The sequence below is a fragment of the Ramularia collo-cygni genome (assembly GCF_900074925.1).
Source record: "Ramularia collo-cygni strain URUG2 genome assembly, contig: RCC_scaffold09, whole genome shotgun sequence".
In the NCBI taxonomy this organism is placed as follows: Eukaryota; Fungi; Ascomycota; class Dothideomycetes; order Mycosphaerellales; family Mycosphaerellaceae; genus Ramularia; species Ramularia collo-cygni.
The window spans coordinates 468,794-495,635 of NW_019716263.1; the positions used below are offsets into that span (position 1 = coordinate 468,794).

A 26,842-nucleotide genomic window follows, 5' to 3' on the forward strand; every position below is an offset into this window, starting at 1 on the left:
GCTTTCATACTCATGTCACCACTCGCAGGCTCCTCGGAGACGGACGACAATACCGATCACCACCACCACCAGCTGAGCGCCAGACACAAACACGCCGACATTGCCAATCCTACACCTTCGCTATCCTMGCGGCAGTCGAGTCACGATATAGATCCCACCAATGTGCTGCCTACTCTGCGGCAGCGACTCCGACACACCAGTTCGATCTTGACAATAGTAACCTCCTCCGAGAACATCTACGCGGGCACCCAGGCCGGTGAAATTTTGGTCTACGGTCTGAGCACATATGAGCGAAAGGCTGTGATTGAGGGTCACAATGGCTCTGTATTGGGACTGTGTTTATCGCAGGACCAATCGTTGCTGTTCTCCAGCGCCGGGGACAGGATCGTCAACGTTTGGGACACAAAAACATTGAAGCGGACGCACTGCTTGTACTCATCGTTCGATGTGGGTGACGTTTTCTGTGTATCATACTCCGCAGAACTACAGACCGTCTATCTCGGAGCGCAAAACACCACCATCCAGTGGTGCCAGATCTCTCGGGAGACAGCCCAGGAGCTCCCAATTCGAGCTCGGAGCGCTTCGATACGTGGCGGCGATCGCTTCTTCGACTCTGCTGGACCTGGTGGCGTACGTACTCCGCGGCCAGCGGGATCAGACGTGCTTCCGCGACACGCTCGGGGAGGTGAGAAGGTCAAGATCGATAAGGAATGCGTCCGGCATTTTGCACACTATGGCTACGTCTACTGCATGCTGTTGGCAAAAGATGGCGTTCCTGAATGGATGGGTCACGAGACTTTAATTACTGGTGGAGGGGATGGAGTCATCAGGCTGTGGAAGTTGGATACAGACAACGGAGGCGCGATAGAGGCGTTGTACTGCCTAGATGATGGTCGAGAGGAAGGACACGCAATTCTTTCAATCTCCATCGATGGCACATTTCTCTACTCTGGACGAAGTGGTGGAGAGGTGGACGTATGGGATCTCGAAACTCGGCAGCTTGTGCGGAACCTCAAAGCTCACAAAGATGATGTGCTTACAATTTGCGTCGGCGGAGGGTTTCTCTTCACAGCTGCGGTCACTGGCCATGTGCGAAAGTTCGATCGCCAATATCAAGTCAAGAACAGCTTGAAAGCACACGAAGGCCGCATCCTCGCTTCAGCCTTTTCATCTCACACTCAGCGTCCAGTCTACGTGACTGGTTCCAACGACAACAGTCTGGCGGTGTGGGATGTAAGTGACTGCATCAAGTCCGTGGCGACACCCAGCAAAACCAGCAACGAGCAACTGTTCGATTATCTGCAGAAGTTTGTATCGTTTCGGACGGTCTCATCGGATCCTCGGTACAAGGCTGACTGCCGACGAGGAGCATCGTATCTTCGCTCCGTCTTTAAGAACTTTGGAGCAACGACAGAGATGCTCCCCGCGGAAGATGGAGCAAATCCAGTCATTCTGGCTCGTTTCAGAGGCAACCCAGCTACAGCTGCGAATCGCAAGAAGATCTTGTTCTACGGTCACTACGATGTCGTAGCTGCCAACAATGAGAACGGCAAGYGGCTCACTGACCCCTTCAGCATGGAAGGTATCGATGGCTATCTTTACGGCCGCGGCACTTCAGACAACAAAGGCCCAATCATGGCTGCCATCTTTGCATGCGCGGAATTGACCAGCGAGCAAGCCTTGGGATCCGACATCATCTTTCTGATCGAAGGCGAAGAGGAATGCGGCTCCCGTGGATTTGAGAACGCCATCAAAGCCAGCAAAGATAAGATTGGGGATGTCGATTGGATTCTGCTTGCCAACTCGTACTGGCTGGATGACAGGACTCCCTGCCTGACATATGGTCTGCGTGGTGTCATTCATGCCACTGTGCAGATTGAGAGTAGCCATCCGGATCTTCACAGTGGCGTCGACGGTAGCGCTCAGCTCGATGAGTCGCTCAAAGACCTTGTCATGCTTCTTGGTACGCTGACAAGCAAGAGTGGAGACGTGAAAATCCCTGGCTTCTACGATCCTGTGCCCGAGGTCACCAAAGACGAGGCCGCGTTGTACTCTGATATCACGACGGCATTGGTACAGCGCAACCCAGACCTCGGAGATCCAGACGCTCTCGCAAGATCCTTGATGAGACGCTGGAGAGAGGCTTCCCTCACCATTCACCGCTTCCAGACGTCAGGGCCAGACAACGCCACCATCATTCCACGCTTGGCGAAAGCTGCATTGTCCATGCGGCTTGTGCCCAATCAGGAGGCATCGGAAGTAGCGAAATCGCTGGTACAATATCTTGAAAGTCAATTCGAGGAGCTGGATTCGAACAATGTGCTCACAGTGACCATTGACCACAAAGCGGAGCCATGGTTGGGAGATTGGACGAATGACCTTTTCAAGACCCTGGAAGAAGCCATCATGGAGACGTGGGGTCCCATCGATCAGTCGCACAGTCGACACTCCTCGGTTGCAGGACTCAAACCAGCGCTGACGCAGCAGAGCAACGGCTACTTTACTACCAAGCCGTCGGCTACCACATCATCGGTGCTCGCAATTGGAAGCCAAGTGCCACTCCCCGAGCAACCTCTCACTCCGCTTGCCGAAGTAACACAGAAACTGGAAAAGATGGCATCACCAAAGCGATTGGCGCACAAACAACGTCAGAAACCCCTCTACATTCGCGAGGGAGGATCGATTCCAGCCATTCGTTTCCTTGAGAAGGAATTCAACGCGCCAGCTGCGCATCTGCCCTGTGGTCAAGCAAGCGATTCCGCTCATCTAGACAATGAGCGCTTGAGACTTGTCAATTTGTACAAAAGCAAAGACATCTTTAAAAAGGTGTTCCGGGACTTGCCTCAAAAGTGAGACCATCTGGACCACTAGTAATCGTTTCGAGCGCTCTGCTACATGGTTGTAAGTTGCGAGCAAGCGCTTCGGCGAGATCTGTAATTCTACCCTTTGTTGGAGACAAGGAGCTACAGTGAACAGCAAACATCGCCTGGCAGGCAGCAGGCAGGCAGATAGAAGAATCATCACAGTACAACTATCAACGAAGCCTTCAACAGCCTCAAGTTCTGCATCTTTTCCCTTTACCTCTGTGCCACTGAACATGTCGTCGGAACTGTACGAGAGCGCACCCGAGAGTCTTGGGAATGAGTACGAGATCGAAAGACAACGCCTGCAACAGTTCTTCACAGCGGCCGGTACCAGAAATGGCAGACAGGAAGAGTTTCGCACTACTCCACTGTTCTCGCTGGCTGTCAAGCATGTTGTTGATGGTGGTAATGCGGGGACCGCTCCTGAGGTTCTGCCTCAGTACGGTCTGCTGGGTTTTCACATTGGAGAGAACGAGAATGTTTCGGAAAAGGAGCCGTTGCATATGAACGTCGATGCACCGAATTCTGCATTCATTTGTGGGTCCCAAGGTAGGTTTCTATCCAGACTTAGTGTCAGAGGGTGCAGAAACTTCAAATACCTCACTAATACCTTACAGGTTCTGGAAAGTCATATACTCTCAGCTGTATGCTTGAGAACTGTCTCCTCTCGAGCCCAGATACGGGCAGACTCCGCGCCCCTGTCGCAGGGGTAGTCTTCCACTACGACATCAACTCCACCCCTGCGCCGGCTGAAGCAGCGTATCTGTGCTCCAGAGGTATTGAGGTTAATGTTTTCGTCTCACGCAGCGCGGGAAGAGCACTCAACGAAGCCTACAAGAACCTTGGTGACAAGTATGGAAACCTGAAAGTCCAACCGCTCATGTTCCGCTCCTCGGACCTCAGTATTGAACGTATGAACAGGTTGATGGCTGTGGCTACGAAAGAAGGTCCTCCTCCCTTGTACATGGAAGTCGTCCAGCGGATCTTGAGAGATCTCGCGATCAATTCCGAGGTGTTTGACTATTTGCAGTTCAAAAAGCTGCTGGCAAATGAACAGCTTACGAAAGATCAGACTTCGCCCATGAGTCTCCGTCTTGGACTACTTGAGAGCTTCATGGATCCCTCGTCTCTGTTGGGCTCTGGACAGAGTTTCAACGGGAAGAAGTTTTACGGCCACAAGTCGGGTTCGAAGGATAAGGGATCCCTCAACCCTCAGCCGGGAAGTTTGACTATCATTGATCTCAGTGATACGTTTGTGGATTCGTCGACGGTGTGCCTCCTGTTCGATATGTGTCTTGGGCTGGTCAAGGAGCAGCGGCCAGAAGCTGGGCTTGTCATTGGACTGGATGAGGCTCACAAGGTAAGCATTTTCTGATATCTGTGTGGTTGTTGGGAGCTAATGCTGGGCGTAAAGTACATGAACAAGGACAAGTCGACCTCGGCAGCGCTTTTCACGGACAGTCTTCTTACTACCATCCGGGAGCAGCGGCACAACAGTACGAGGGTAAGTGAAGAGGAAGCAACAAGGAGTCTTGCCGCGTACCATCACATGCTCAGGCCCTGCTACTACTTCTGCTGCTCACTCAACACATCACTGGGTCTACTAACACTCATCTCCAGGTTTTCATCGCTACGCAAGAACCAACCATTTCCGAAAGACTCCTCGACTTGTGTTCCATCACTATAGTCCACCGGTTCTCCTCGCCAGCGTGGTTCGGATCGATCAAGGACCATCTTGGTGGAGCTTCTTCGATGGTTTCCACCAAAGAATCTCAGTACAGCATGTTCGAACGCATCGTGAATCTAGACGTCGGAGAGTCTTTGGTCTTCGCGCCTTCTGCTTTCGTTGGTCTGCGGGATCGAGAGGTCACCAAGTTGGGGGCTGTTGCTTTGCTGATGAAGACGAGGGCGAGGCTTGGGACTGATGGAGGTACGAGCAAGTTGGCTACTGGAAGTGTGGAGCAGTAAGCTCTCGCTGCTTTGTTGCGAGATGTGCTATGTGCTATGTATGAGGTTGTCGATCTGTGGTGCGTCTGCTCGCCATTAGCGATAGAAACTGGATAAGTTGACGAAACAAGACCACGAACCTCGTGAATGTTTGAAAACCAGTGATTACAGTATAGTTGTAGGTTGTAGTGACATTTTCTGAGCGAGCATGATCTAGGAGCGAGCTGAATGGTATTGGTCAATCTTTTCTCCGCCTTGATGACTCTCAAGCCTTCACATGTGTTCCATCGTATAGTGTTCGTTGTTCATAAGTACTACAGAGAACTCCAAACTGGTAGCTGGCGGCGTCTGGGCGTCTGCCTTTGTGTGATTGGCTCGCATCGCGCCTGATGATTCACTTCGCAAACACCACACCATCATCATCAATTCAATTCAATTCAAGTTCGATCCATCACCAGCACATCACCTTCTCCTCAATCGTAGGATCCATCGACATGGCATCACCGCTAATGGCATGGGCGTTGCCGCGCATCCAGCAAATCCTACCTCTTGATGACGATTCTCTCAAGGAGATTATCACATACACAGACTCTCTACCAAAAGATGCTGCCGCTGAACACTTGAAGAATCTGCTGGGAACTGAAGCTAAAAGCCTGGAGTTCATCTCCAGCTTCAATATGAGGCGACAGAATAAGCCCGCGCCGGCAGCACCTTCAACGAATGCTTCATACAATGCTGGGAATCCAGAGCTGCCCCGGAAGGCAAATCCCAAGAAGAAAAGAGCTAACATTCATGCGCTTCCCCCACGGCAAGTCGCTCCTGGGCCATCTGGAGGATATCACAAGCCACAAGAAGAAGCATACATGCCCGCCAGCACGCGGCAAAGCCATAAAGACCAAGTGGCGGATAACCTTGCATTGAGACGGAAGCCGGATGCTACACAGATGCCGCTCATCACAGACGATTCGAGCCTCACAAATCAACCCATCACATCCAAAGCACCACCTTCAGCCTCGGGACCTTTGATATCGGACTCGCTTGCACCTAAAAAGAAATCGCAATCCTCAAGAACTTCGTCTCCAGCACCCACCAAGGTCAACATATCAGGCGGCACAGCAATGCACGGAGCATCGACCGCATTATCTGACCTGGACTCTGCGATTCGTAGTTTGGAGTTGCAGACGAACCCCATTCTGTCCGCGAATTCTGCAGCTGATACCGAGAAGCGGAAGTGCAATTGCATGGCTACGAGACATCCGATTCTCGACATGGCACCAAACTGTCTCGAGTGTGGCAAGGTGATTTGTGTGAAAGAAGGAMTGGGACCGTGTACCTTCTGCGGCTCACAGCTGTTGAACCCGGAAGATGTCCAAAAGGTGTTGAAAGTTCTGAAGGAGGAGCGCGGTGAGGAGAAGATGAAAGCCAACAACGCATCGCATAAGAAAGTTGAGGTCGCTCATGGTAAAGCGAGGGCATTCACAGGCCGAGAATTCCTTTCTCAGCCATCAAATCGCTCGTCGCCACTGTCCTCTGCACCAGTCACACCCGCCGGATCAGACGACGAAGCAGGTGCAAAAGCCAAGGCGCATCGTGACCGACTGCTGGGCTTCCAAGCAAACAATGCGAAAAGAACGCAGATCCACGATGAAGCTGCTGATTACGAGGTACCCTCGGCGGGCACGAATATGTGGGCAAGCCCACAAGAGCGGGCGCAACAGTTGAAGAAACAGCAGAAGATCATGCGTGAGATGGAGTGGAATGCAAAGCCAGAGTACGAGAAGAGGCACGTCGTGGCAAGCATTGATTTAAAAGGCGGGCGGATCGTCCGACGAATGGCAGAAGTGGAAAAGCCCAGCTTTGAGGTGGAGAGTCATGGTGATGAGGACGATTACCGCCCTCCAGTATCTACTGGGGGTGGTGCGTTTAGCAACAACCCATTGGCTGCTGGATTGATTAGGCCCATGGCACGGGAAGCGAAGGGCAAAGAGGTCGCGAAAGAGCAGAACAGCAACACCTGGCGCAGGGTCCAGATGGACGAGGATGATAATGAGCAGTGGATATTGGACGGTGGAATGTATGGCACGGCTCAGATTCCCGATGTCTCGAGGGGAAACGAGCCCGAGTGCGGCTAGCTGGATGGGTTCTTCTCGAGTGCCGCGCCCCTTGCTGAGCCTCCATATTGATACTTATCCAGGCTGACTGTAATAGGGAGCGTCGTATTCGAACTAAGTCAAACGAAGCGGCCTAGTCTTGAGCCGCGCTATAGAGCAGCGTGGAGCAAGATGAGCTCCAGGATCTGCATACCAGTGAGCCGCCCACCGACCCACTGACCAGATCCTTGGGACCAGGAACGCAATGTATATTCTTCCGAAAACATCTTGCTGCATCAATCTTGTATCTCCGCACTCCGCACTGTGATGTCTTTGGTTCACGTTTCGCCTTACACGCCGTTAACGCAATGCATACTTCCACCGTCATTACGAGTAAAACCCCATCAGTCAACATCTTTCGATTAACAGCATCACTTTTCCTTTTCTTTGCCTACGTTTCCGCACAAAACAACACGAGCTGCCCTGATGCCGGGTATGGCGCTCTCTACACAAACACCAACGGAACAGAGTACGATTTATACTGCGGCTATGACTGGACTCAGGACATCGTGTCTTATCCAAACATGCCAGGCTTCGAGGATTGTCTACTTTAGATGTGACTCTTATGTACCACCACCAGGGGGCTCTGAGTGTGGCGCAGCTACTTGGGCAGAACCGCTTGGACTCACGTGCTATTTGAAGAGAGCAGCCGAGGAGGGCGGTATCGTGGGCGGGCAGGGGGTTGGAATTAACACGGGAGTGAAGAGACTTGGACCGGGCATCACAGGCCCTCCGATCGATGCTTGTCCCACAAGTAACGGCACGGTCTACACAGATGGAGACAATCACAGATATAGTAAGTCTCTTCAAACTTGGTCTCGAGGAGGGCATGGCCTAATCAGTTGGGTGTTCACCTGTACGATGCGGGCTTGATACGAGGGGTAACAACTACTTTAATGCATCCGCGGTACCGCGACGCGGTGATCTATACCGCACCGGCACAGGTGGCWCCTATCAGGAGTGTTTCTATCAGTGTGGTCTCAGACCTGGCTGCTTGGGCTTCAGTGAGTAGCGGTCTGTTAGTACGGGAACTGTAGTAACTTGCTGACACCATGTAGCCTGGGAAGGAATAGACGGAGCAGAGAATGGTGTTGGTCCGGGTGGTTGCTTTTTCAAGCAACAGGCAAATGACTGTAATCAAGTATGTTACGCAATGGTCTGGTGTGCGAAGCGAAGTTTAACGCCAGCCCTCACTCTAGGTCCTGTACGTTTTTCACCTCGACCAAGAGGGAGTGTACAATGACGGCCTCGTCTCTGCACTACGAGAAGATCAGGCGCAATTGATCATGGACACGTGCATACCGGAAACCACAAGCGAATCCACGACCCCAACAGGCTCTCCCACCTCGGTCATACCAGCACCTCCTCAAACAGTGAGTGCACGCCGCGGATTTTTGAGCAACGAGCGCTGATCACGAAACAGATCTCGACAACTTCTTCTATTCCGTCAGCAACGCCCTCAATATGCCCAGTACCTGACGGAACTCTCTATACGGACACGGGTGGACAGCGAGCGATWCACGATTTACTGTGCCGCTGATGTGTCAGGAGACGCCGTTTCCATCCCTGGCATTCCCTCTTTAGATGCATGCCTGCTTCGATGCGATCAGTTTGGCAACGCTTGCGGCTCGGCTGTTTACACACCGATAGATTTGTACTGCTACCTCAAACCTCCCCCCGAGCAAGGCGGAGTCCGGACTGTTGGCCAGGCCCAAGTTGGTGTGAAGTACTAACTACGACATTACGACGACTTCTGTTCCTGCGAGCTCGATTTTCACCACTGCAAGCTCTTCGCTGGGACTAATTCCATTGACCTCTTCGTCTGCGTCCTCGTCTTCTATCTCGATAGCAGGACTCCAGCCTGAGTATTCCAATATTCAGCACGACTACAACCGTGACACCTATTCCTAGCACGCCAATCATTACAACATCGACAATATCGACTCAACCTCCAACCGCCACACTTAGTTCAAGTCTTCCACTCTTGGGCACGTCCTCTGCCGACATAACGGTTCCCAGTTCTTCCAGCTCAAACATCGAGACATTCAGCACGGCGACGACGCCAATAAGCAGCTCATCAGTATCGACTTCGTTCATTGTTCCCCGCGGCTCAACAACCTCGACTCCAGAAACTTCGACGAGCGCCAGCTTCCCCAGCCCTTTGACAACACCTTCAAGCACTTCGGACTCCTCGAGTGAGATCAGCATCGAATTTGGCTCGAGTACTCCTAGCAGCTTACCACTCCCAATCCCCTCTTCCAGCTCTATGATTTTCACCACCACCACTGCGGTACCAATGGGTTCGGAGAGCTCAAGCTCCTCGAGACGTCAATCAACTGCAGAGCTCTCCTCGTTCACGGTCAGCCCTCCTAGCAGCAGTATATCGAGGTCACCGTCCTCGGAACCGCCATATACAACAACAACGTCTTTGATCGTCCCTGGCAGCAGCAYCATCACCTCTACTCCGACATCAGTCCCGGTGTCTTCACCAATGGTGACAAGCACCTTGTCCTCAGCTGCCTCGATCATTCCTCCAATCTCAGCATCTGCCTGCGCTGCGGGAGCGATCGAGACCCAGGTCAGCTCGTCTGGTGTGACCTATGTCGTCGAGTGTGCAGCAGATACCAGTGGTGAGCTTGTTGCTGTTGTCGAGGCCCCAAATACATATACAGAATGCTTTAATGCTTGCGACGCCGATCCAAAGTGTCTGGGATTTACATACGTTGGTGCTGCCGGCTCGGACTACGGAGTTGGTCGTGGCTACTGCTATACAAAAGCACCCAGCGGCTCGCAGAATGCTATACAACTCATCCCAGGTATGGACAATTTCGTGTCCGCTGTAGTCCTAAGACCTATCAATAGTGGAACTGGTTCAACGCTTCTCACTCCTTCGATGACTTCTTCGATGCCTAGCAGTGGCGATACGGGTATTCCCTCGACAACTCCACAGAATCCGCCGGGCTCCAGCGAAGCATCAGTCTCCAGCGGATCTATTGGATATACAGCCACRCCAGTTGTCACACCCCCCAGTGAGCGTGACTCCATATTCTGAAGGCACGCGAACAACAGCAACACCGCTATTCACGTCTTCTACATCAACGACACCCGAAGCATGCACTGCAACCGGCCAGCAGACTTTCACTTCCAACAGTGGCTACGAGTACGATGTCCAATGCGGCTCCATCATCTCCGAGAGTGGAGCTTATAGCAACAGGCTGGACGTAGAAGTAAACACTTCATACACTCAATGCTTTGCATTCTGTGATTCCGCTGCGTTATGCGATGCATTTACCTACACGGGTACAATTGCGGGCAATGGACCAGGAAAATGTTCCCTCTTCCTTCGACCCTCCTACGCTGATCAGTCTTCTTCACCACTGACATTTAACATTGGAAACACTGGCAATGTAGCAGCGATACGCCGTCGTGCTACTACGAGTCCGCCGGTCATTTCAACGACATCGATGACTATGCCAGCTACATCTACCTGCGTAACGACGGCCATCTCCACGATAGTCTCCTCAGCCGGTAACACATATCGAACGCAGTGCGGAGCTCGCACATCAGGTGGCACAGAAATCGAGACAGTTTCGGTGGTGGGAGGCTCACAGGATTGCTACATGTTTTGTGATGCAAATGAGCAGTGCGTGGCTTTCTCGTACCAGGAAATGCGGAGGGAATGTGTGTTACTCAAACRAACGGTGACGGGAGGTTCGGTGTCGCTTGAGGGGGGTGGCTCTTCGGCTGCGTTCTTTGCGGCGGTTCGAATCGCTGCAACAGGGACATCGACGATTCTCGTCACTCCAGTTCCTAGTCCTTCATCGAGCGGATCTCCCTCGGGTGGAAGTGGTATGACGGGAGTGCTTACGGCTCTTCCCATCGGTACCTACTCAGGAATCACGGCGTCGGAGTCGCTGAAGTCTGGCTGTGTGCGGAGGACAACAGTGATCGCTGTCACAGCTTTGGGATACTGATTGATATGCGAGGTGTGAATCAATCGCGGTTCCTAACTCCTCAATCGGCGGCGCTCTCAACCAGTCAATAGATAAGCGTAATTCGTTCATAATTATCATTCATCGTAGAAGAACCTCCACACTTTTGTCCAGCTTCTACTTGTTCAGCTGGAGTGATCACATCCACTGATGACATTCGGCCTTCTACCTGCTTCTCTCGAGCATGTCTCACCACTCGTTTCCAGCGTACCTAACCCATGCATTGATGGGTTTTCCGCCCATCACGTCTCCCAGAGTATGATTGATCCGACCGGACGACTTTGGCAAGTCGTGATCGTTGACTCCGCGAATACTCTCGTCATAGGTAGCCCCATCCTGCCAACATTAATCATAGCGATTGCAATGATGGAAACATAGCTTCACTCGAGGAGGATCTCTGCCCTTACTCTTCACTTTCTCAGTACTCCAGGACGTTCTTGATCGAATCATATACTCTGGCGACATCTGGAATGTTGAATTTTTCATAATTCAATCCCGAGTGTGTTGACCAACCCGCCACGCGCTGTACTGGAGCCTCTAGTCGCAAAAAGCAGCCTTCTTGAATTGTTGCAGCGACTTCGGCTCCCACTCCAGCGTTCACCATGCTCTCGTGTACAACAATGCAGCGGCCCGTCTTCCGCACAGAAGCCATGACAGTCTKTCTATCCCATGGATAGATGGTGCGTAGATCGATGAACTCGACAGAACACTTCAGTTCCTTTTCTGCGGCCGTGATGGCGTTCTGACAGGTGTATAGAGGAGTTCCGTAGGAAATGATGGTGACGTCCTTGCCCTCTTTGAGAACCTCCGCTTTACTGAGGGGCAGTGTGAAGGGCTCCGCAGGGACATGCTCTACCGCAGCGCGATACAAGATCTTGGGCTCCATGAATATGACAGGATCCGGACATTCAACCGCCGCCAACAGCAGTCCCTTTGCCTGTGTTGGTGATCTCGGCACCACAACTCTCACTCCCGGAATGTGCGTAAACAAAGATTCGGGGGATTGCGTATGGTAAAGGGCTCCATGACCAACGCCTCCAGCCGGCATCCGAATGACCAGACCACCGCACGACTGCGACTCTGCGTTCACACCGCTGCGATATCGAATCTTGGCAGCTTCGTTGACGATCTGGTCAAAAGCTGGATAGACATAATCTGCAAATTGCACTTCCGCGATGGGCTTCATCCCTTCCACAGCAGCTCCAATGGCAAAACCAACAATGCCTTGTTCACTCAAGGGCGTATTGAACACCCGGGCATCACCGAATTCCGASGCCAAATTCATCGAGCATCTGAACACGCCACCAAAGGCAACGTCTTCCCCAAATAGCAGCACTCGAGGATCTGAACGCAGGGCATGCGCCAGAGCCGAGTTGATTGCTGAAAAGAGATTCTGTCTGCTGGTAGTGCCATTACGAGCTTCTTCTGGCAATTCCTGGTTTGCAAGTGCTGATTTTGAGGTTTGGTGAAGAAGCGGAGTCGAGGCATAGTCGGTGGGGATATTCAGGCGGGCTTGTGGGGGATGCGAGGCGTAATGGCGGCGAAATGATGACGGTGCTATGCGTGCAACATCTACCAGGTTACGCAGAGGCCGTGCCATGTTTGTGTTGAGACTTCACGACCTGTGAAATGAATGTAGTAGTCACCTYAATGCCCCAGCAAAGAAGTCATCACAACATATCTCTCTTCCGGGAGACGCTTTGTCTCGGCTTAGTACAGGCTCGCTCTCCACATCTCCGCGTGCGTTTATGCCGTAAATCTGGGGGAGAGACACGTGATACAGACAGTCTCTTCGATGTCCATGACATCCCTTGCGGATCACAACGATCACATATTGAGCCTTACTGCGAAAATGCAACGACGTTCACGGTGGGAGAAGGAGCTAATAAGCTACTGGAACATTTGCTTTCTTCAGACTGGCCATCTGGTCTCTGCTGACCGCTATCATTACAATAGAAAACTCTTGGAGTTCGCTTGCCTTGCGTGAACGCAAAAGGCTGGTATATCAAACGAACAAGCTCAAGGTCAATTTCCCACCGGTCTTGGTGGGATACGCGAGGAACCGGCTTCGGACTCGGTTGCCTGTCCCGTTCCACGTCGCATTGGTTGTTGTGGAATCGGTTCGCTGCTGGATCGGGCCGTAGGGCTCGAGGCGCCTTCTGTCTCCTTCAAAATGGCAGCCACCGTCTTCGAGGAGGAGGTCTACTCGCCGCCCGTCGTCGGTGCAGGGGTGGAAGGCGCGCCGTCTGGCTTGCCGCCACGTCCACGTCCGCCACGTCCGCGACCATTGTCGCCTCTGAAAGCTCCACCCCGGCCACGGCCACGACCGCCACGACCGGCACCTTCGCTATCGCTTCCGGTGGTGGCACCTCCGGCAGACTGGTAGCCGCCACGTCCCTCTCCACCACCCCTATGAGCTGCACCGCCGCGGCTAGATCCCCAGCCGCCGGCACCAGAACCCCCGAAACCGCCTCGAGAAGGCTTGGGACGGTACGCAGCCATGCTGACGCCCTTGAAATCATCCGAGAGCTGCTTTGCTGGGTTGTGCTTGAGGACTTCGTTCATCGCTTCGTGCGTAGCAAAGTGAGCGATGAAACGCCCGTGGCCGGCACGCTCGATGTTGGTGATCTTCTCGGCATCTTCGGCAGAGAACAATTGGGTCTTGGCTTCCTCAGGTGTGATATCCTTGCCGGCCAGACCTTGAATGAAGATGCCCTTGGACGGCTCTGCAGGCTGCTGTGGAGATTGTTGTACATTTGCTGGCTTGTTACCCACTGGGGTCTCGGGCTTCGGAGACGATGCTGCTGCTGCCCCGTTTGTAGCCGGGGTGTTCACGATAGGTGCTGCCGTGCCGTTGGGGGCGAGGCCGGCTTGCGGGGTGGCAGCCTTGGGGGCCTGTTGTTGCTGAGGCTTTGGTTGGGCCTGCTGCTGCTGGCCACGCTGCTGGTTGAACGGAGCCTGCTGTTGAGATGACCCCTGCTGTTGCGGGCGAGCCTGCTGCTGGGCCATGTGTGGCGCCTGTTGACCTGGTGTTGGAAGATTGCCTCCAGTCGGTGCCATGGTGGCGTTGATCGGCGCCTGTGGGATGCCTTGTGGTCTCTGTTGTGTCTTGCTGCCACGGTGAGAGAAATTGAAGCCCTGCGCCCGCATCTCCGTGCCAATTCGGCCCTGATCAATGTCCAGAACGAGCCAGCCGAATGCGGCATCGGCAAGGTTGAAGTTCCACATGTTCTTGAATGCAGACTCGTCAACAGCACCGTTGAGTGGGCCTCCACCGAACGGGTTGCCCCCATTTGCTACGGCAGGCATCTTGCCGACCAACTCGAGTGCGTGCTGTAGAAGTTTGTTCTGCGCCTCGTTCTCAGACACTGCTGGTTCAACTTCGTGCTTAACTGTCTCCCACACATCGTTGAAAGATGCTTTGGAAGCGGAAAGCTTTCCGCGGTAGTGATCGAGGGAGGGGTTGACGGAGAACTCGTTGTACGAGCTGCCATATCGAAAGTGCAGACCTGCGGAGATGGAGAAGTCTGCCTTGAGTGTTACGGAGAGCTGGTTCAGCAGACCCTCGCGTGCAGGCGAGGCGTGGGTGACAAGCACGCGCGTCTCCGTAGGGTCGTACACGCGGTTAGCGGTGTCGATGAGCTCGCCCATTTGTAGGASAGTGGTCCACATGGTGCCTTGGCCGCCAGCGATGGTTGTCCGGCCCTCGCCATTGTCGAATAGCTTGTGCATCACGACGGCGCCACCCAATCCAAGCAGACGCAGCTTGACGCCGCCCACATCCAGCAGCCGCGAGTGGGACTCATCGATGATGTGCAAGTTATCAATCTTGTACTCCTGCGATCGGAGCTTCTCCAATACCGAAACATCCTCACACGCGCCCCAGACCGTGTAGACGGGAATCTCGAGGCGGTAGGTCTTGTTGAGAAAGAATGGAAGCTCAGAAAGCGGCAAACGCTCCCGCTGGAATCGCTCCCGTATCGACAATCCTGGTGCAGCGCGGGCGATATCCTGCTTTATCGGCTCGGCGAGGAGGGGCGAGTATTGAGCAACGTGCTTGAGGGTCCTGCGAGCGGTGTTAGAGTCAGTGGTGCTGTTTGCTGGCGGGAAATGGTGCGTACTTCTCGGCAATGCGCTCTAGGGAAGTGTCATCGTAGAAGCCAAAGTCTCCGGTGTGGATGATGTAGTCGGCTTTGGCATTGCGTGCGAGGTCATTGAGCTGGCGAAGGTTGCCTGTAGCACATGTGAGCGAGTTGTTTCCTCTTCATTTTCCTGCAGTCCTGCTCACCTCGGACGTCTGCGATACACAACACTCGTGCGTGACCAACTTGCTGCACGCGGCCCTGATTAGGATCCAGTGGCCGCGCTCCGGGCACGGGGCCGCCAGGCTGTGGTGCAGATGCGCCGTTGGGCTGTGACGCGTTGAATGCTTGAGAGTAGCTACGCGGCGCATTAGGCGCGGATGGAGGGTGCTGCATTGGATGAGTATTAGCCAGATGTTGGTAAAGGCGCGGCGAACGGAGGTGCACTACGGACAGCCATGTGAAGAACGGAGAAAGGGCAAGTTGCGGTGTTTCGTGTGGTGTGTCGCGGATGGCGGCGGCGATGAGCTGCGGCGGAAGAGGTTACGGGGTTATTAGAGGGCTGCTGCGGTGCCTTTAATGTATGCGGCCGGCGATGGCAGATGAAGATGAGGTTTGCGGAGATGGTATTTGATGGCGACTGGGAACAACTTTTGAGAGGGTACGATGGTCGTCAAAAGTCCTAGCCTGTCAGCCCAAGCCTCCTCCCAATCAATTCTTAATCAAGTCTGATCAATCGTCCGACAAGGTCTTTATATGCCCCAGGCCGGATTCAGATTAGTCCCGTATACATACATGTGATCAGAAAGCTTCATGCTACCTACATAAGGTAGTACTTTATTCATTAAGTTTCTTCCACGTTCATCGGAGAGCAATATTACTCCAGCTCACATGCAGAGACGTGCCGAACGATTATGCAGTAATTGTGTCGCAGATAAGCAGACGCTGCCCATCTCGTAGACCTCTAGCCATTCTCTCTATAGGTACCGTAGGGCCGAGTGAAAGCGTGGAGGAGTGAACGTCTGAGGAGCAAGTTTTCACATGCATGTAGGTCAATCAGTAGAAATACTGCCATTGGAAATGTTCCGCTGTTCGTTCTTCGAGGTAGGCAGCAGCTTCATTTCTCCATTCACTCCCAATTTCCTCGCCATTTAAGCCGCGACTTCCTCGAACATCCTCTCCGGAACACCAACATCAACAAAGATGCAGCCATACAACTGGAGACGTGGTCACCTCGACGACACGCCTTCGTGGCCTGTGTCGGATCCTGCTGCACCACTACCGCTGCCCTACAAGTGGGTCGATAGCGAGCAGCCAAAACACCAACCACTTCGCCAGCCGCTCTCACATGTCWCTGAACCCCGTCAGCATCCTTTGTGGAACAGTTTCGGGCCTGCACCAGGTGCTGCTCAGAACGAGAGTGTTCCAGAGACAAAGTATGCCGCCCCCATCCCGCTGCACAGCTACCGCGACCCTGTCATCGAGCAAGCAGCCCGCAAACATGCGCTGCCTCTGCCACGGCTGCCAGACTACCCACTCGGAGTATCGCCAGCACCGCAGCTCAACCGACCGCGCTACAGCTCCTCCGATGTGGCGCCCGACATGGAGACTGTCGAGCGACTGCAGCTAGGCAAGAACCGCATCCCACATCCAGAACGACTCGTTACGGCCAACAGCGAGTACGACATCATCCGCCCTCTCGAAAGCCGCCCAGACGTTCTTGCTGCGGGTGGTATGAACATTGGCCTCTTTCTGATCGAGCGCCGTCGGACTGGCCAGCTGTTTGTGCAGAAGCGTCTGCGCATTCGGAATCACCATGACCACAAGCGAGCAAGCTTCGAGATCGACGCCCTCTTCCAGCTCAAGAGAAGTCCTAGCAGCGTTCTTCAGATTGAAGAGGCCGGTCAAATGACCGGCAGTCCTTATGCTAGCCTGGTCCTCGAGTACTGCGACAGTGGTACAATCAGAGACCATATCGATCGCTACACCGCTGAGAGAAAGTCGACACCAGAGCCGTTCGCTTGGCACATTTTTGCCGGCCTGACAGCGGCACTATGCGCATGTCATTACGGTGTCACGGACCCGGACGACACGCGGTYCGTACGTGGATGGGAGGTTCTCTGTCACCTCGATGTGAAGCCTTCAAACGTCTTCCTGACATCGAAGGGCAGGAACAGCGCATACCCAAGAGTGGTGCTGGGAGACTTTGGCTGTGCTGTTAAGGAAGAGGACATCTACTCCGGTGCTGCACAGGAGATGCTACAGGAGTTCTACACACCTGACTGGCTGCCACCAGAGAGCCGTCCTATCTCCTACAGCAAGCGAGGTATCGCCGCTTCTTGTGGCACACATACCGACATCTGGCAGGCGGGTGCTGTCATCCAAGCAATGTGCCGGCTTTTGGGTGCGCCGCATCAAGGTCTGGTGGAAGAGGAGAGACCTTGTGGAGGAAAGTTCAGCGGCGCCTTGAACAATGCGGTCACATGCTGCATGAGCACCAACCCCAAGGACAGACCCACGGCGTTGGACTTGGTAGCGGAGGTCAAGAAGGAAGTAGTCCTCCGTGGAATGGTGTTTTGAGGTACGAGACATGTGTTGTATGTTGACTCCTCGGGGAGCGGCACATCCGGAGTTGGGGGTGTTGGCAATTTGGTGATTTCTACATCATGGAAGACGCGCCCACACAGGCAGACCCGTTGCGATGATCCATTGGAAGTAAGCAGAACGAGTGGTAGCAGATCGATGGCTCATAAAATCAAGTTCGTTCTGCCACAGGAATATTGCTGTGTTGTGTTTAGAGTGATGTATCGACCTTGTAGATTGAACCATATAGGCCACCGTAGAACTGCTGTGGCTGGTGAGCGAGCTTCCAAGGTTGTGCCTCATGAYGACGTGGACAGCACGTCGATCACAAGCTCCCATCTGTTGTGCTGCCTACGCTTCTCAGAGTATATACAAACTCTCGCTCATTGCTCACCATCGTACCCAGCCGACAGGTTACATACACATCGGCGACGTGACTACAACATCACGAGACGAGACCGCCGCCAAAACGCATGCACCGAGATTGAGACGACATAGTGCTGGATCGCCACGATGCGGGCGATGCGAGCCTGGCTATGGCTTACGAGCTTGACGCCGCTGCTGGCAGCCGCAAGTGACCAGATATGGACCAAGAAACACGAGCCTGGACGGTGCGCGCTCCGTGGACAGTGTGGTCACAATGGCTTCTTTGGAAGAGACTTGCCTTGTGTGGACAACGGGGTCGCGGAGGATCCATCGGAAGATGTGCGCAAGCAGCTGGTATCGATTTGTGGCGAGGAATGGGCGGACACCAAGGTGTGCTGTCGCGCAGACCAACTCGATGTTCTGCAAAGCAATCTGAAGACGGCGAACAATCTGCTCTCTGCGTGTGGAGCGTGCAAGAAGAACTTCTACGACCTTTTCTGCACCTTCACCTGCTCGCCGGATCAAAGCTTGTTCGTCAATGTCACGGACACTGAGGCAAAGGGAGACAAAATGCTCGTAAAGGAAATCGATCAACTGATCAGCGATGATTTTGGGGCGGGCTTCTACAACAGCTGTAAGGATGTCAGCTTTGGTAGCGCAGGAGCCAAGGTCATGGACTTCTTTGGCAACTCGAAGAACTATACACAACTCCTGAAATTCTTGGGCGACAAAAGCTTCCTGGGTAGCCCATTTCAGATCAACTTTCCTCGGCCAAGCGAAGGTTATCCCGGAATGAAGACCGTACTGGAAGATCCAATACCTTGCAACACGACTGACGAGATTTACCACTGCGCCTGCGTGGATTGTGAGGGGTCGTGTCCTGTTCTGCCGGCCGTCAAAGAGAGCGGAGAATGCTACGTTGGATTGTTACCTTGCCTCAGCTTTGCTGTGGTCATAGTCTACTCGGTGTTCGTCGCCCTGTTGGWGCTTGCGGTCACTGGCCATGTTGCAGCGGCAAAGCGACGAAAGAGCAAGAATGAGCGTCTACAGCTACTGCAAGACATTGCACCCAGCGATGATGAGGACGAAGGACACATTGTTCACAGCGTCGGCATGCTGGATCGACCCACCAAGCAGTACGTGGTCAACACTTTTCTCGACCGCGTCTTCTCGAAATTGGGGCGGACGTGTTCCAAGTTTCCCGCCATTACCATTTCTAGCTCTGTGATCGTTGTTGGGCTGCTCAGTCTGGGATGGATCCGCTTTGCCGTCGAGACCGACCCAGTCAAGCTATGGGTGGCGCCCGATTCTGACGCAGCAAAGGAAAAGGAGTTCTTCGACAACAACTTCGGACCTTTCTTCCGCACCGAGCAGGCTTTTTTGGTGAACGACACCGACTCCGCGCTCGGCCAATCTCCAGTGCTTAGCTATGATACGCTTGTTTGGTGGTTCGATGTTGAACGTAGGATCAGCGTTCAAAAAAGTGTGGGAAGCGGCTACACCTTGAAAGACGTGTGCTACAATCCTACTGGAGACGCATGTGTCATTCAATCGCTGTCTGGCTACTTCACCTCAGAGGACTTGACCGCTAAGAATTGGGACGAACACATTGTGGCGTGCTCTGAGCAAACCGCCAAAGACACCTGTCTGCCAGAATTCAAACTCCCCATCCCGATTGAGCGTGTCTTGGGAGGCTATAACCGGACCGACAGCAATCAGACTGCTCTTCAAGCATCTGCCCTCGTCACGACTTGGGTGGTGACGAACTTCAATCCGGGCGATCCTAACCTGGAGAAGGCAGAGGAGTGGGAAGAAAGTCTCGAGCGTCTGTTCCACGATATTCAGGATGAGGCCAAGGAACGTGGCCTCAGAATGAGCTTCAGCACAGAAATAAGCCTTGAACAAGAACTCAACAAAAACACCAACACGGATGCCAAAATCGTGGTCATCAGCTACATCGTAATGTTCATTTACGCGTCCTTGGCCCTCGGAAGCACGACTGTCACTGTCGGTACACTCTTGCGGAATCCGTTGGGGGCCCTGGTGCAGAGCAAATTCATGCTCGGAATTGTTGGTATCCTGATCGTACTCATGTCCGTCGCTGCGTCCGTTGGTCTCTTTGCTGCCGCGGGCGTCAAGGCAACGCTCATCATTGCAGAAGTCATCCCATTCCTGGTGCTTGCAGTCGGCGTCGACAACATTTTCTTGATCGTTCACGAATTCGAGCGAGTCAACATCAGTCACGCAGACGAGGACGTCTCTGAGCGCGTAGCACGTACTCTTGGACGAATGGGTCCTTCGATATTACTCTCCGCCCTCACAGAGACCGTGGCGTTTGCGCTCGGAGCTGCGGTCGGCATGCCCGCGGTGCGAAACTTCGCAGCATATGCAGCCGGCGCAGTCTTCATCAACGCAATCCTCCAAGTAACAATGTTCGTTTCAATTTTGGCACTCAACCAGCGACGAGTTGAGGATGGCCGCGTGGACTGCATCCCTTGCCTCAAGGTGCAGAGCGGACATGGCCACCACATGCCAAATGGCTATGGTGGTGCACCTTTCAGTGGTGTTGATGAAGAAGGCTTTCTTTCCAAGTTCATCCGCAAGCACTACGCACCGGCTATACTTGGCAACAAGGCCAAGGTTGCAATTATGACGGTTTTCGTTGGGCTGTTCGCCGCTGGCATTGCGCTTCTCCCCATCGTGGAACTGGGATTGGACCAGCGCATTGCGATCCCGTCAGAGAGCTACCTCATCAAGTACTTTGATGATCTGGACGCATATTTTGGATCCGGTGCACCTGTATACTTTGTGGTCAAGGACGCGAACATCACTGCGCGACCTCATCAGCAGGACCTTTGCGCTAGGTATACTACCTGCCATCAATACTCCCTTGCCAGCATCCTCGAGCAAGAACGAAAGAGGCCTGAAGTAAGCTACATTGCTGAAGGAACCGCGAGCTGGATCGATGATTTCTTCCAGTGGCTCAACCCTGAATTTGAGTGCTGCTTTGACGGCTCTAAGAAGTGCTTCGAGGACCGCAATCCGCCATGGAATAACACACTGTACGGAATGCCCGAAGGCCAAGAATTTATTGACTACGCAACAAAGTGGTTGGATAGCCAGCCTTCCGAGGACTGCCCGATGGCTGGCAAAGCCGCGTATGGCGATGCYGTCGTGATCAACAACAAGCGCACCACTATCAAGGCCAGTCACTTTCGGACGGCTCATTCTCAATTGAGCAAGCAGGAAGATTTTATCAAGGCTTATGCGTCAGCTCGCCGCATCGCAAAGGATATAAGTGATGCAAACGGCGTGGAGGTCTTCCCTTACAGCAAGTTCTACATCTTCTTCGATCAATACGCCTCGATCGCAAGGCTCGCCATGACTTTGGTCGGCGCAGCGTTGGGGTTCATCTTGGTCATCTCGTCACTCCTGCTTGGCTCCATCGCGACCGGAATTGTGGTCACAATCACCGTGCTCATGATCGTCGTTGACATCGTGGGAACAATGTCTCTTGTTGGTGTCTCCCTCAACGCCGTGAGCTTGGTCAACATCATCATCTGCGTCGGCATTGGTGTCGAGTTCTGCGCTCACATCGCCCGAGCAWTCACAATCCCCTCACCGTCAATTCTGGAGCGCGCCCAACCCAAGTTCCGTGGAAAGGATGCACGCGCGTGGGCGGCGCTTGTCAATGTGGGTGGCAGCGTCTTCAGCGGTATCACCATCACCAAGCTGCTGGGTGTGTTCGTTCTCGCATTCACAAGGAGCAAGATTTTCGAAATCTACTACTTCCGCGTCTGGCTTGCGCTTGTGCTGTGGGCTGCGCTGCATGCTTTAGTCTTCCTGCCGGTCGCCTTAAGCATCTTCGGAGGTAGAGGTATGTTGACGTGATTCCCTACTCGGTGACACTGTTTGCTGACAGCTTCCTGCAGGCTATATTGAAGCCCCGGGCTCTGATGGTGGGCTCGAGCAGGACCTTGCTAGCAGGCGCTATCGGGCTTTATTGCCCGACGATGAATACTCGGATGATGGGTACTGAGTACTCGGTGTGAGTATCCGTAGCATATTTTCTCACGATTGGTCCCAGAAATGAAACTACATGCACGCTTTTTCAACGATACACCACAGATGGTGACGGTAACACAGAGAGCGCGTTCGCCACGAGCACGACTTGAAAGCACAGCCTGGGAGGCATGCACGCATCAAGCGGAGCATCACAGCATGACAGCGGAAGCCCAACCATGTTGCGCGTCGTATCATCAGCAGCTCGGCTTCTGGCAGTTCTCGACCAGAATGGGATGCTCGCATCCAAAATTCAAGCCGGCCACGTACTTGCCACGATTTTTGCTTGCTACCACCAGCACATGCTGACCCGGGATCCTTGTTTCGAAATATGAGCGTGACCTTGTCGCTTGCAGCGCAGATCAGAGGGGTTCGTACTGGCATTGCTGGCCTGCATGAAACGATGCGTGCCTCATCGTATGTACGCGATGACTGGTGGGCAGGAACCGAACCGATGTGGCAGCTCTAAAAATAAAGCCATTGCTTGATGTGTAAGACAACAGATGCATGTCCAAGTAAGTAAAGAAGATGATCGAATGGCATAGCATGATGCTGCTGCTGCTGCCACTCCAGTACCTAGCCACGGCCCACCAGCCAGTTCTGACGACTGGTATGCCACACTTCACCAACTAATCCGGGTCCCGGAACTGTGCGTTTGACCTATAGCGTACATCTTGTAAGATCGGCGCAACAGTTCCAGGTTGTGCCACTCCTCCTGCATGCAAAAGCTTCCCTCCTGACTAACGCCATCAGACTTCAGTGACATGGGTGAAGGGTACCTTAGGGGTTCATTGCACGCCACATAGATTGATTCATGAGCTAGATGACGACTCGTTCATACAGCGAACTGAAATAACAAGATAAGTTTCGGGTGTACGGCTCTGACAATCTGATCTTGCCTTCAATAGCGTTGCATCTATCTAGGTTTTCACCCCAGAGTGCCCAGTGTGACTCGACTCACATCCCCAGGCGGGGGATGGCGATCACTTTCCAGCACATGTCCCTCTTTCTTGCTATTGTGGTACACAGGTACAGCGGATGCGGTGTATCTTCATTTGTACGGTTGGCACTTAAGCCTACAACGACGCATTCAGCATCTATGAGACGGCCAGCAGAGCAAGTGTGAGAAATTTTAACAAAGTCGTTGTGATTCCCTTCTACCCATACTGTAACAAAGAACGAAGAAATTCCCTGTGCTTTCGTGACGTTCCGCCATACTCCTTCAAACGTGAAGTGCTCATTGCTCTCTCGGCAATCATTGCAGTTCATCGTGTCGCGCTAAAAGATTGCATACTCGTAATGTTGACATGAGAATTGAAAGCTCAAGTTCTCCGCAGGTAGAGGGTGAGCCATCCGAGTACACGGTAGCCGCAGATAATTCCGATCATGATTCCGACCCATTTGCCAGTCTCACCAGTCTTGTACCCATAGTTCTTGAGCACGCCGGTTCCGCGGATCATACATTGATCGGCAAGATCGGTCTCGTACAAACAGGAGCAAGCTCCACGAGCGTCGGTGCCACATGTGAAATTTCTCTGTCCAAACTCGTTGACCATCATGCCCTGGAAGACGTATGATTGGTAGTCGATGTAGTGGAAAACATAGCGCCAGAATGGGTTGAGCGTTTGCGGGGGCACGAGGAAACCGCCCGTGCACATCCAGAGACCGTTGGCGAAGGCAGTTCCAGCGAGCGCCACCACAAAGATGGGAATGAGCGAGCTGACGAGGACGACGAGCGACTCAGCGGCGATGAGATCGAGGAAAAGCCACATGACCCATGTGAAGAATGCCTGTGCAGTGGGTCGGAAGTTGGAGAGCCAGTAGGCGACGACGGAGAAAAGCATGGCAATCAAAAACAGGTAAGGAATGCCGGTGATGAAGTTGGCCAGGAGGAAGGACGAAGGACCGTAGAGACCGTTGGCTCGTTCCTTGATGAAGAGTGCGCGATCCTCGAGAAACGCGGGAATGTATGCGACGGCCATGAAAGACATGAAAGCGCCACCGAAGAAGATTGCGTTGATGAATGACTGGATGTTGCCTTGATCGGGGTTCAGACGAAGCCAGACCGTACCCATCATGACTGCCAGGCCCATGTACATAGCAATTCGGATGCCGTAGGCGATGATGTCTCGGTATGACTTAATGAAGGACCGGTGAATCAGGGCCACAGGGATGGCGAATACACCAGCAGATTCCTCCTTTTGCATACCATGCACCTCGGTGTCCATGGAGTTCCGTGCCATCTCGTCGGTGAGTTCGGTAACAGTGGCTGTGGCGAGGCGAGACTTGTGCCAGGACGAGTGTACCATGTTCAACTGTTGGTCCACCTCGCTTCGGTCGCGGGCGAAATCGGTGTTGACGAAGTCAATGATGAACTCGGCGGGGTTCATGTACAGAGGAATGGGGAATCCGCAGGCATCGAAGTATGGCTGTACTTCGGAGACTGGTCCGCTGTATGCCGTACCACCCTGGGACAAGAGAAGAAGCTTGTCAAACATGGCGAATGTGGATGTTGAAGGCTGATGGATGGAGGCGATGACAATCAACTGCGGATACACGTTAGCGGCGATTGGAGCGAGCATGGAGGAATGTACTGACGTTGTGCTTCTTCGCAATGTCCTTGACGAAGGAGATGACCTCAAAAGAGGCGGCGGAATCAAGACCAGATGTTGGCTCATCAAGGAACAAGAGTTTAGGGCTGGTGATAAGCTGCGCGGCGACACTAACACGACGCTTCTGACCACCAGAGATACCCTTCCTGATAGGTGTACCGATCAAGTTATTAGCTTGACCCTGCAGACCAAATGCTGTAAGGAGTGCCTCAATGCGCTGAATGCGCTCGAGTTTGCTGACGGTTCGAGGCAGAGAAAGACGTGCTGCGAAGTTGAGTGTTTCGCGGACAGTCAGAGAACCGACCAGAGCATCTTCCTGCTCAACATAGGCAGAGATGCGACGGAAGGTGTTGGGGTTGGCGGCCTGTCCGTTGATGTAGATTGCAGCCTTGACGCTGGCAGCCAATGCTGCCGTGCGGTGGGCGAGGACATTGAGCAAAGTCGATTTGCCCGAACCACTGATGGCGACAGTCAGCGAAAATTCTGCAATGTGGTTCATGTCGAGGCACTTACGAAGGTCCCATAAGAGCGAGCAGCTCGCCGGCCTTGACAATGCCATTGACGTCTGATAGAATGGTCTTCGGTTGCTGCGATTGACGGTCCTTGACTGTGACTGTGACGCCCTTCCAGCCGAACGAGCGAATGTTGGTGTTGGTGAGCTGGGCGTAGTCGCCACCGATCATCTTTTCGATATCGGACATTTTGCTGTATCGCCTGCGGTCCGGAGTCGCAGAGACGTGTGATGCCAGCTTGGTGGTGGACGTCGTTACGATGGACGACGCGGAGAAGAAACGGACAGTGCGGCGAAGCTAAGAGGAGACCAGCTGCTCRATCAAATTCGTGCAACAAGTCGCTTTGACAGGGGTGCGATGCCGCCGGTGCTTAGCAGACAACGCGGATCAACACAGAAGGGGCGTGTGTCGTGCTGGTGATGATTCGCGAAGAACTGGACAATGGAGCAGCGTTCGAGAAGAGAAATGAGGGTGATGGGCGTGCGGCGCTGAAGGGATAATAGCGGCCGCGGCGGTGATGACCAGGATGTCGTGCTGAGACTCTGCGACGAACGAAGGGAAGAGAGAGGGTGATGAGATGCGCGACGTGGACAGCGGGGGAGAAGCTGTGTAGAAACACACCAAGCGACAGGGTCTGTAGCAGGATGTGAAGCCTAAAAAGCTACTAGCAAGCAKCCTGCACCCTCGCCACTTACTCTCGACCTCTCGGTGCTCGCCTTGCACCGCGGGCCTTCAATCGTCGACGACTAGCACCAGTCCCGAAGCCGCCGTTGTACTGCCTCGTCAGACGATACTGCCAATCCGGCATAGACCGTGTGCGCTGTGCCGAATCGACGTGCGTGACCCCTGGGCTCGGGAGGCATCGCTGCAGGGCTAATGCAGGCTTACCCTTCGAGTTAAGCGCAGGCGGGGCCACTGTACCCCTGAAGCTCGCGACCAGACATCACAGCGCGCTACCGCTTCGACCGTTTCACCATGCCGCGGCCTCCACCGCGATTGGGTCAGGCCCTTGCGTACCTGCCAAGCCCTGCACCTCTGGCAGCTCTGGAAATCTAATTCCGACCCCAGCTATGGGCCGGCAGCGAGAGGCCCGATAGCGAACCCCTCCGCGAGCACGTTGCTGACCAGCATGGAGGCATCGACTCGATGGAATACGGTATTGCGCGCTCGCAAGCCATCGGAGCCATGCCACGCACTGGCGTTCAGCCGAACACGGAAGAGTGCATCTAGGCGGAGTGTCAAGCGCGCGCCACGCCACCTACTGCTAGTCAAAGCCAAAGCGTTTCGAAACCTACACCATCTGATTCAGATGTGTGATCAGTTCGCTGCAAGCTCCTCCGCAACCCAACTGAATTTGAAGCGTCTTCGCCAAACCGACTCGCCGCAGAACGGAGAATTCGCACATTGTCGGCTTCAAGGTTCAATCTAGCCCGCGCTGACTCTCTAGGGCACATCGAATTCCGGACCAAATGGAGCCCCTTGTTAGTTAGGTCTGACTCCTGAAAAGGTAAAAGGTACGCCGTTCGAGGCCGTAGCAATTGCTTGTCGCATGTCCTTGGAGACGAAGCATGGAGGCAAAGCTCGCCATCACGGCAGATCTATCATCATCCTTGGGCGATTGCGTCGCGACATGCCGGACTGCTGTTTGGTACGACGAGGTACACTACCAGGC

At 53.7% G+C, this 26,842-nt stretch overlaps 8 protein-coding genes; 5 read left to right on the forward strand and 3 right to left on the reverse strand.

The window, feature by feature from the left end:
• Positions 1 to 12: 12 nt before the first annotated feature.
• On the forward strand, positions 13 to 2,853 carry RCC_06265 (related to cytosolic nonspecific dipeptidase; the record flags this gene model as incomplete). Its single annotated transcript, XM_023771526.1, has 1 exon — positions 13 to 2,853. The coding sequence occupies one exon, from the start codon at positions 13 to 15 to the stop codon at positions 2,851 to 2,853; it is 2,841 nt and encodes a 946-aa protein (XP_023627294.1).
• A 244-nt stretch (positions 2,854 to 3,097) lies between these two features.
• RCC_06266 (uncharacterized protein) lies at positions 3,098 to 4,832 on the forward strand (the record flags this gene model as incomplete). XM_023771527.1 has 4 exons in its annotated part: positions 3,098 to 3,413; positions 3,482 to 4,224; positions 4,279 to 4,368; positions 4,485 to 4,832. 4 exons carry the CDS (start codon positions 3,098 to 3,100, stop codon positions 4,830 to 4,832), a joined length of 1,497 nt encoding a protein of 498 aa, XP_023627295.1.
• Positions 4,833 to 5,305: 473 nt separating this feature from the next.
• RCC_06267 (related to C2HC5 finger protein) lies at positions 5,306 to 6,943 on the forward strand (the record flags this gene model as incomplete). Its single annotated transcript, XM_023771528.1, has 1 exon — positions 5,306 to 6,943. One exon carries the CDS (start codon positions 5,306 to 5,308, stop codon positions 6,941 to 6,943), a length of 1,638 nt encoding a protein of 545 aa, XP_023627296.1.
• Positions 6,944 to 11,371: 4,428 nt separating this feature from the next.
• On the reverse strand, positions 11,372 to 12,553 carry RCC_06268 (probable 3-methyl-2-oxobutanoate dehydrogenase (lipoamide)E1 beta chain precursor; the record flags this gene model as incomplete). The annotated part of the gene is made up of 1 exon (XM_023771529.1): positions 11,372 to 12,553. One exon carries the CDS (start codon positions 12,551 to 12,553, stop codon positions 11,372 to 11,374), a length of 1,182 nt encoding a protein of 393 aa, XP_023627297.1.
• A 602-nt stretch (positions 12,554 to 13,155) lies between these two features.
• Positions 13,156 to 15,431, reverse strand: RCC_06269 (related to nucleolar rRNA processing protein GAR1; the record flags this gene model as incomplete). XM_023771530.1 has 3 exons in its annotated part: positions 13,156 to 15,019; positions 15,075 to 15,186; positions 15,242 to 15,431. The coding sequence occupies 3 exons, from the start codon at positions 15,429 to 15,431 to the stop codon at positions 13,156 to 13,158; spliced, it is 2,166 nt and encodes a 721-aa protein (XP_023627298.1).
• Positions 15,432 to 16,238: 807 nt separating this feature from the next.
• Positions 16,239 to 17,615, forward strand: RCC_06270 (uncharacterized protein; the record flags this gene model as incomplete). Its single annotated transcript, XM_023771531.1, has 1 exon — positions 16,239 to 17,615. One exon carries the CDS (start codon positions 16,239 to 16,241, stop codon positions 17,613 to 17,615), a length of 1,377 nt encoding a protein of 458 aa, XP_023627299.1.
• A 516-nt stretch (positions 17,616 to 18,131) lies between these two features.
• On the forward strand, positions 18,132 to 22,023 carry RCC_06271 (probable patched sphingolipid transporter (Ncr1); the record flags this gene model as incomplete). XM_023771532.1 has 2 exons in its annotated part: positions 18,132 to 21,861; positions 21,917 to 22,023. The coding sequence occupies 2 exons, from the start codon at positions 18,132 to 18,134 to the stop codon at positions 22,021 to 22,023; spliced, it is 3,837 nt and encodes a 1,278-aa protein (XP_023627300.1).
• Positions 22,024 to 23,368: 1,345 nt separating this feature from the next.
• Positions 23,369 to 25,359, reverse strand: RCC_06272 (probable transporter, ABC superfamily (Breast cancer resistance protein); the record flags this gene model as incomplete). XM_023771533.1 has 3 exons in its annotated part: positions 23,369 to 24,592; positions 24,645 to 25,116; positions 25,172 to 25,359. The coding sequence occupies 3 exons, from the start codon at positions 25,357 to 25,359 to the stop codon at positions 23,369 to 23,371; spliced, it is 1,884 nt and encodes a 627-aa protein (XP_023627301.1).
• Positions 25,360 to 26,842: the final 1,483 nt, after the last annotated feature.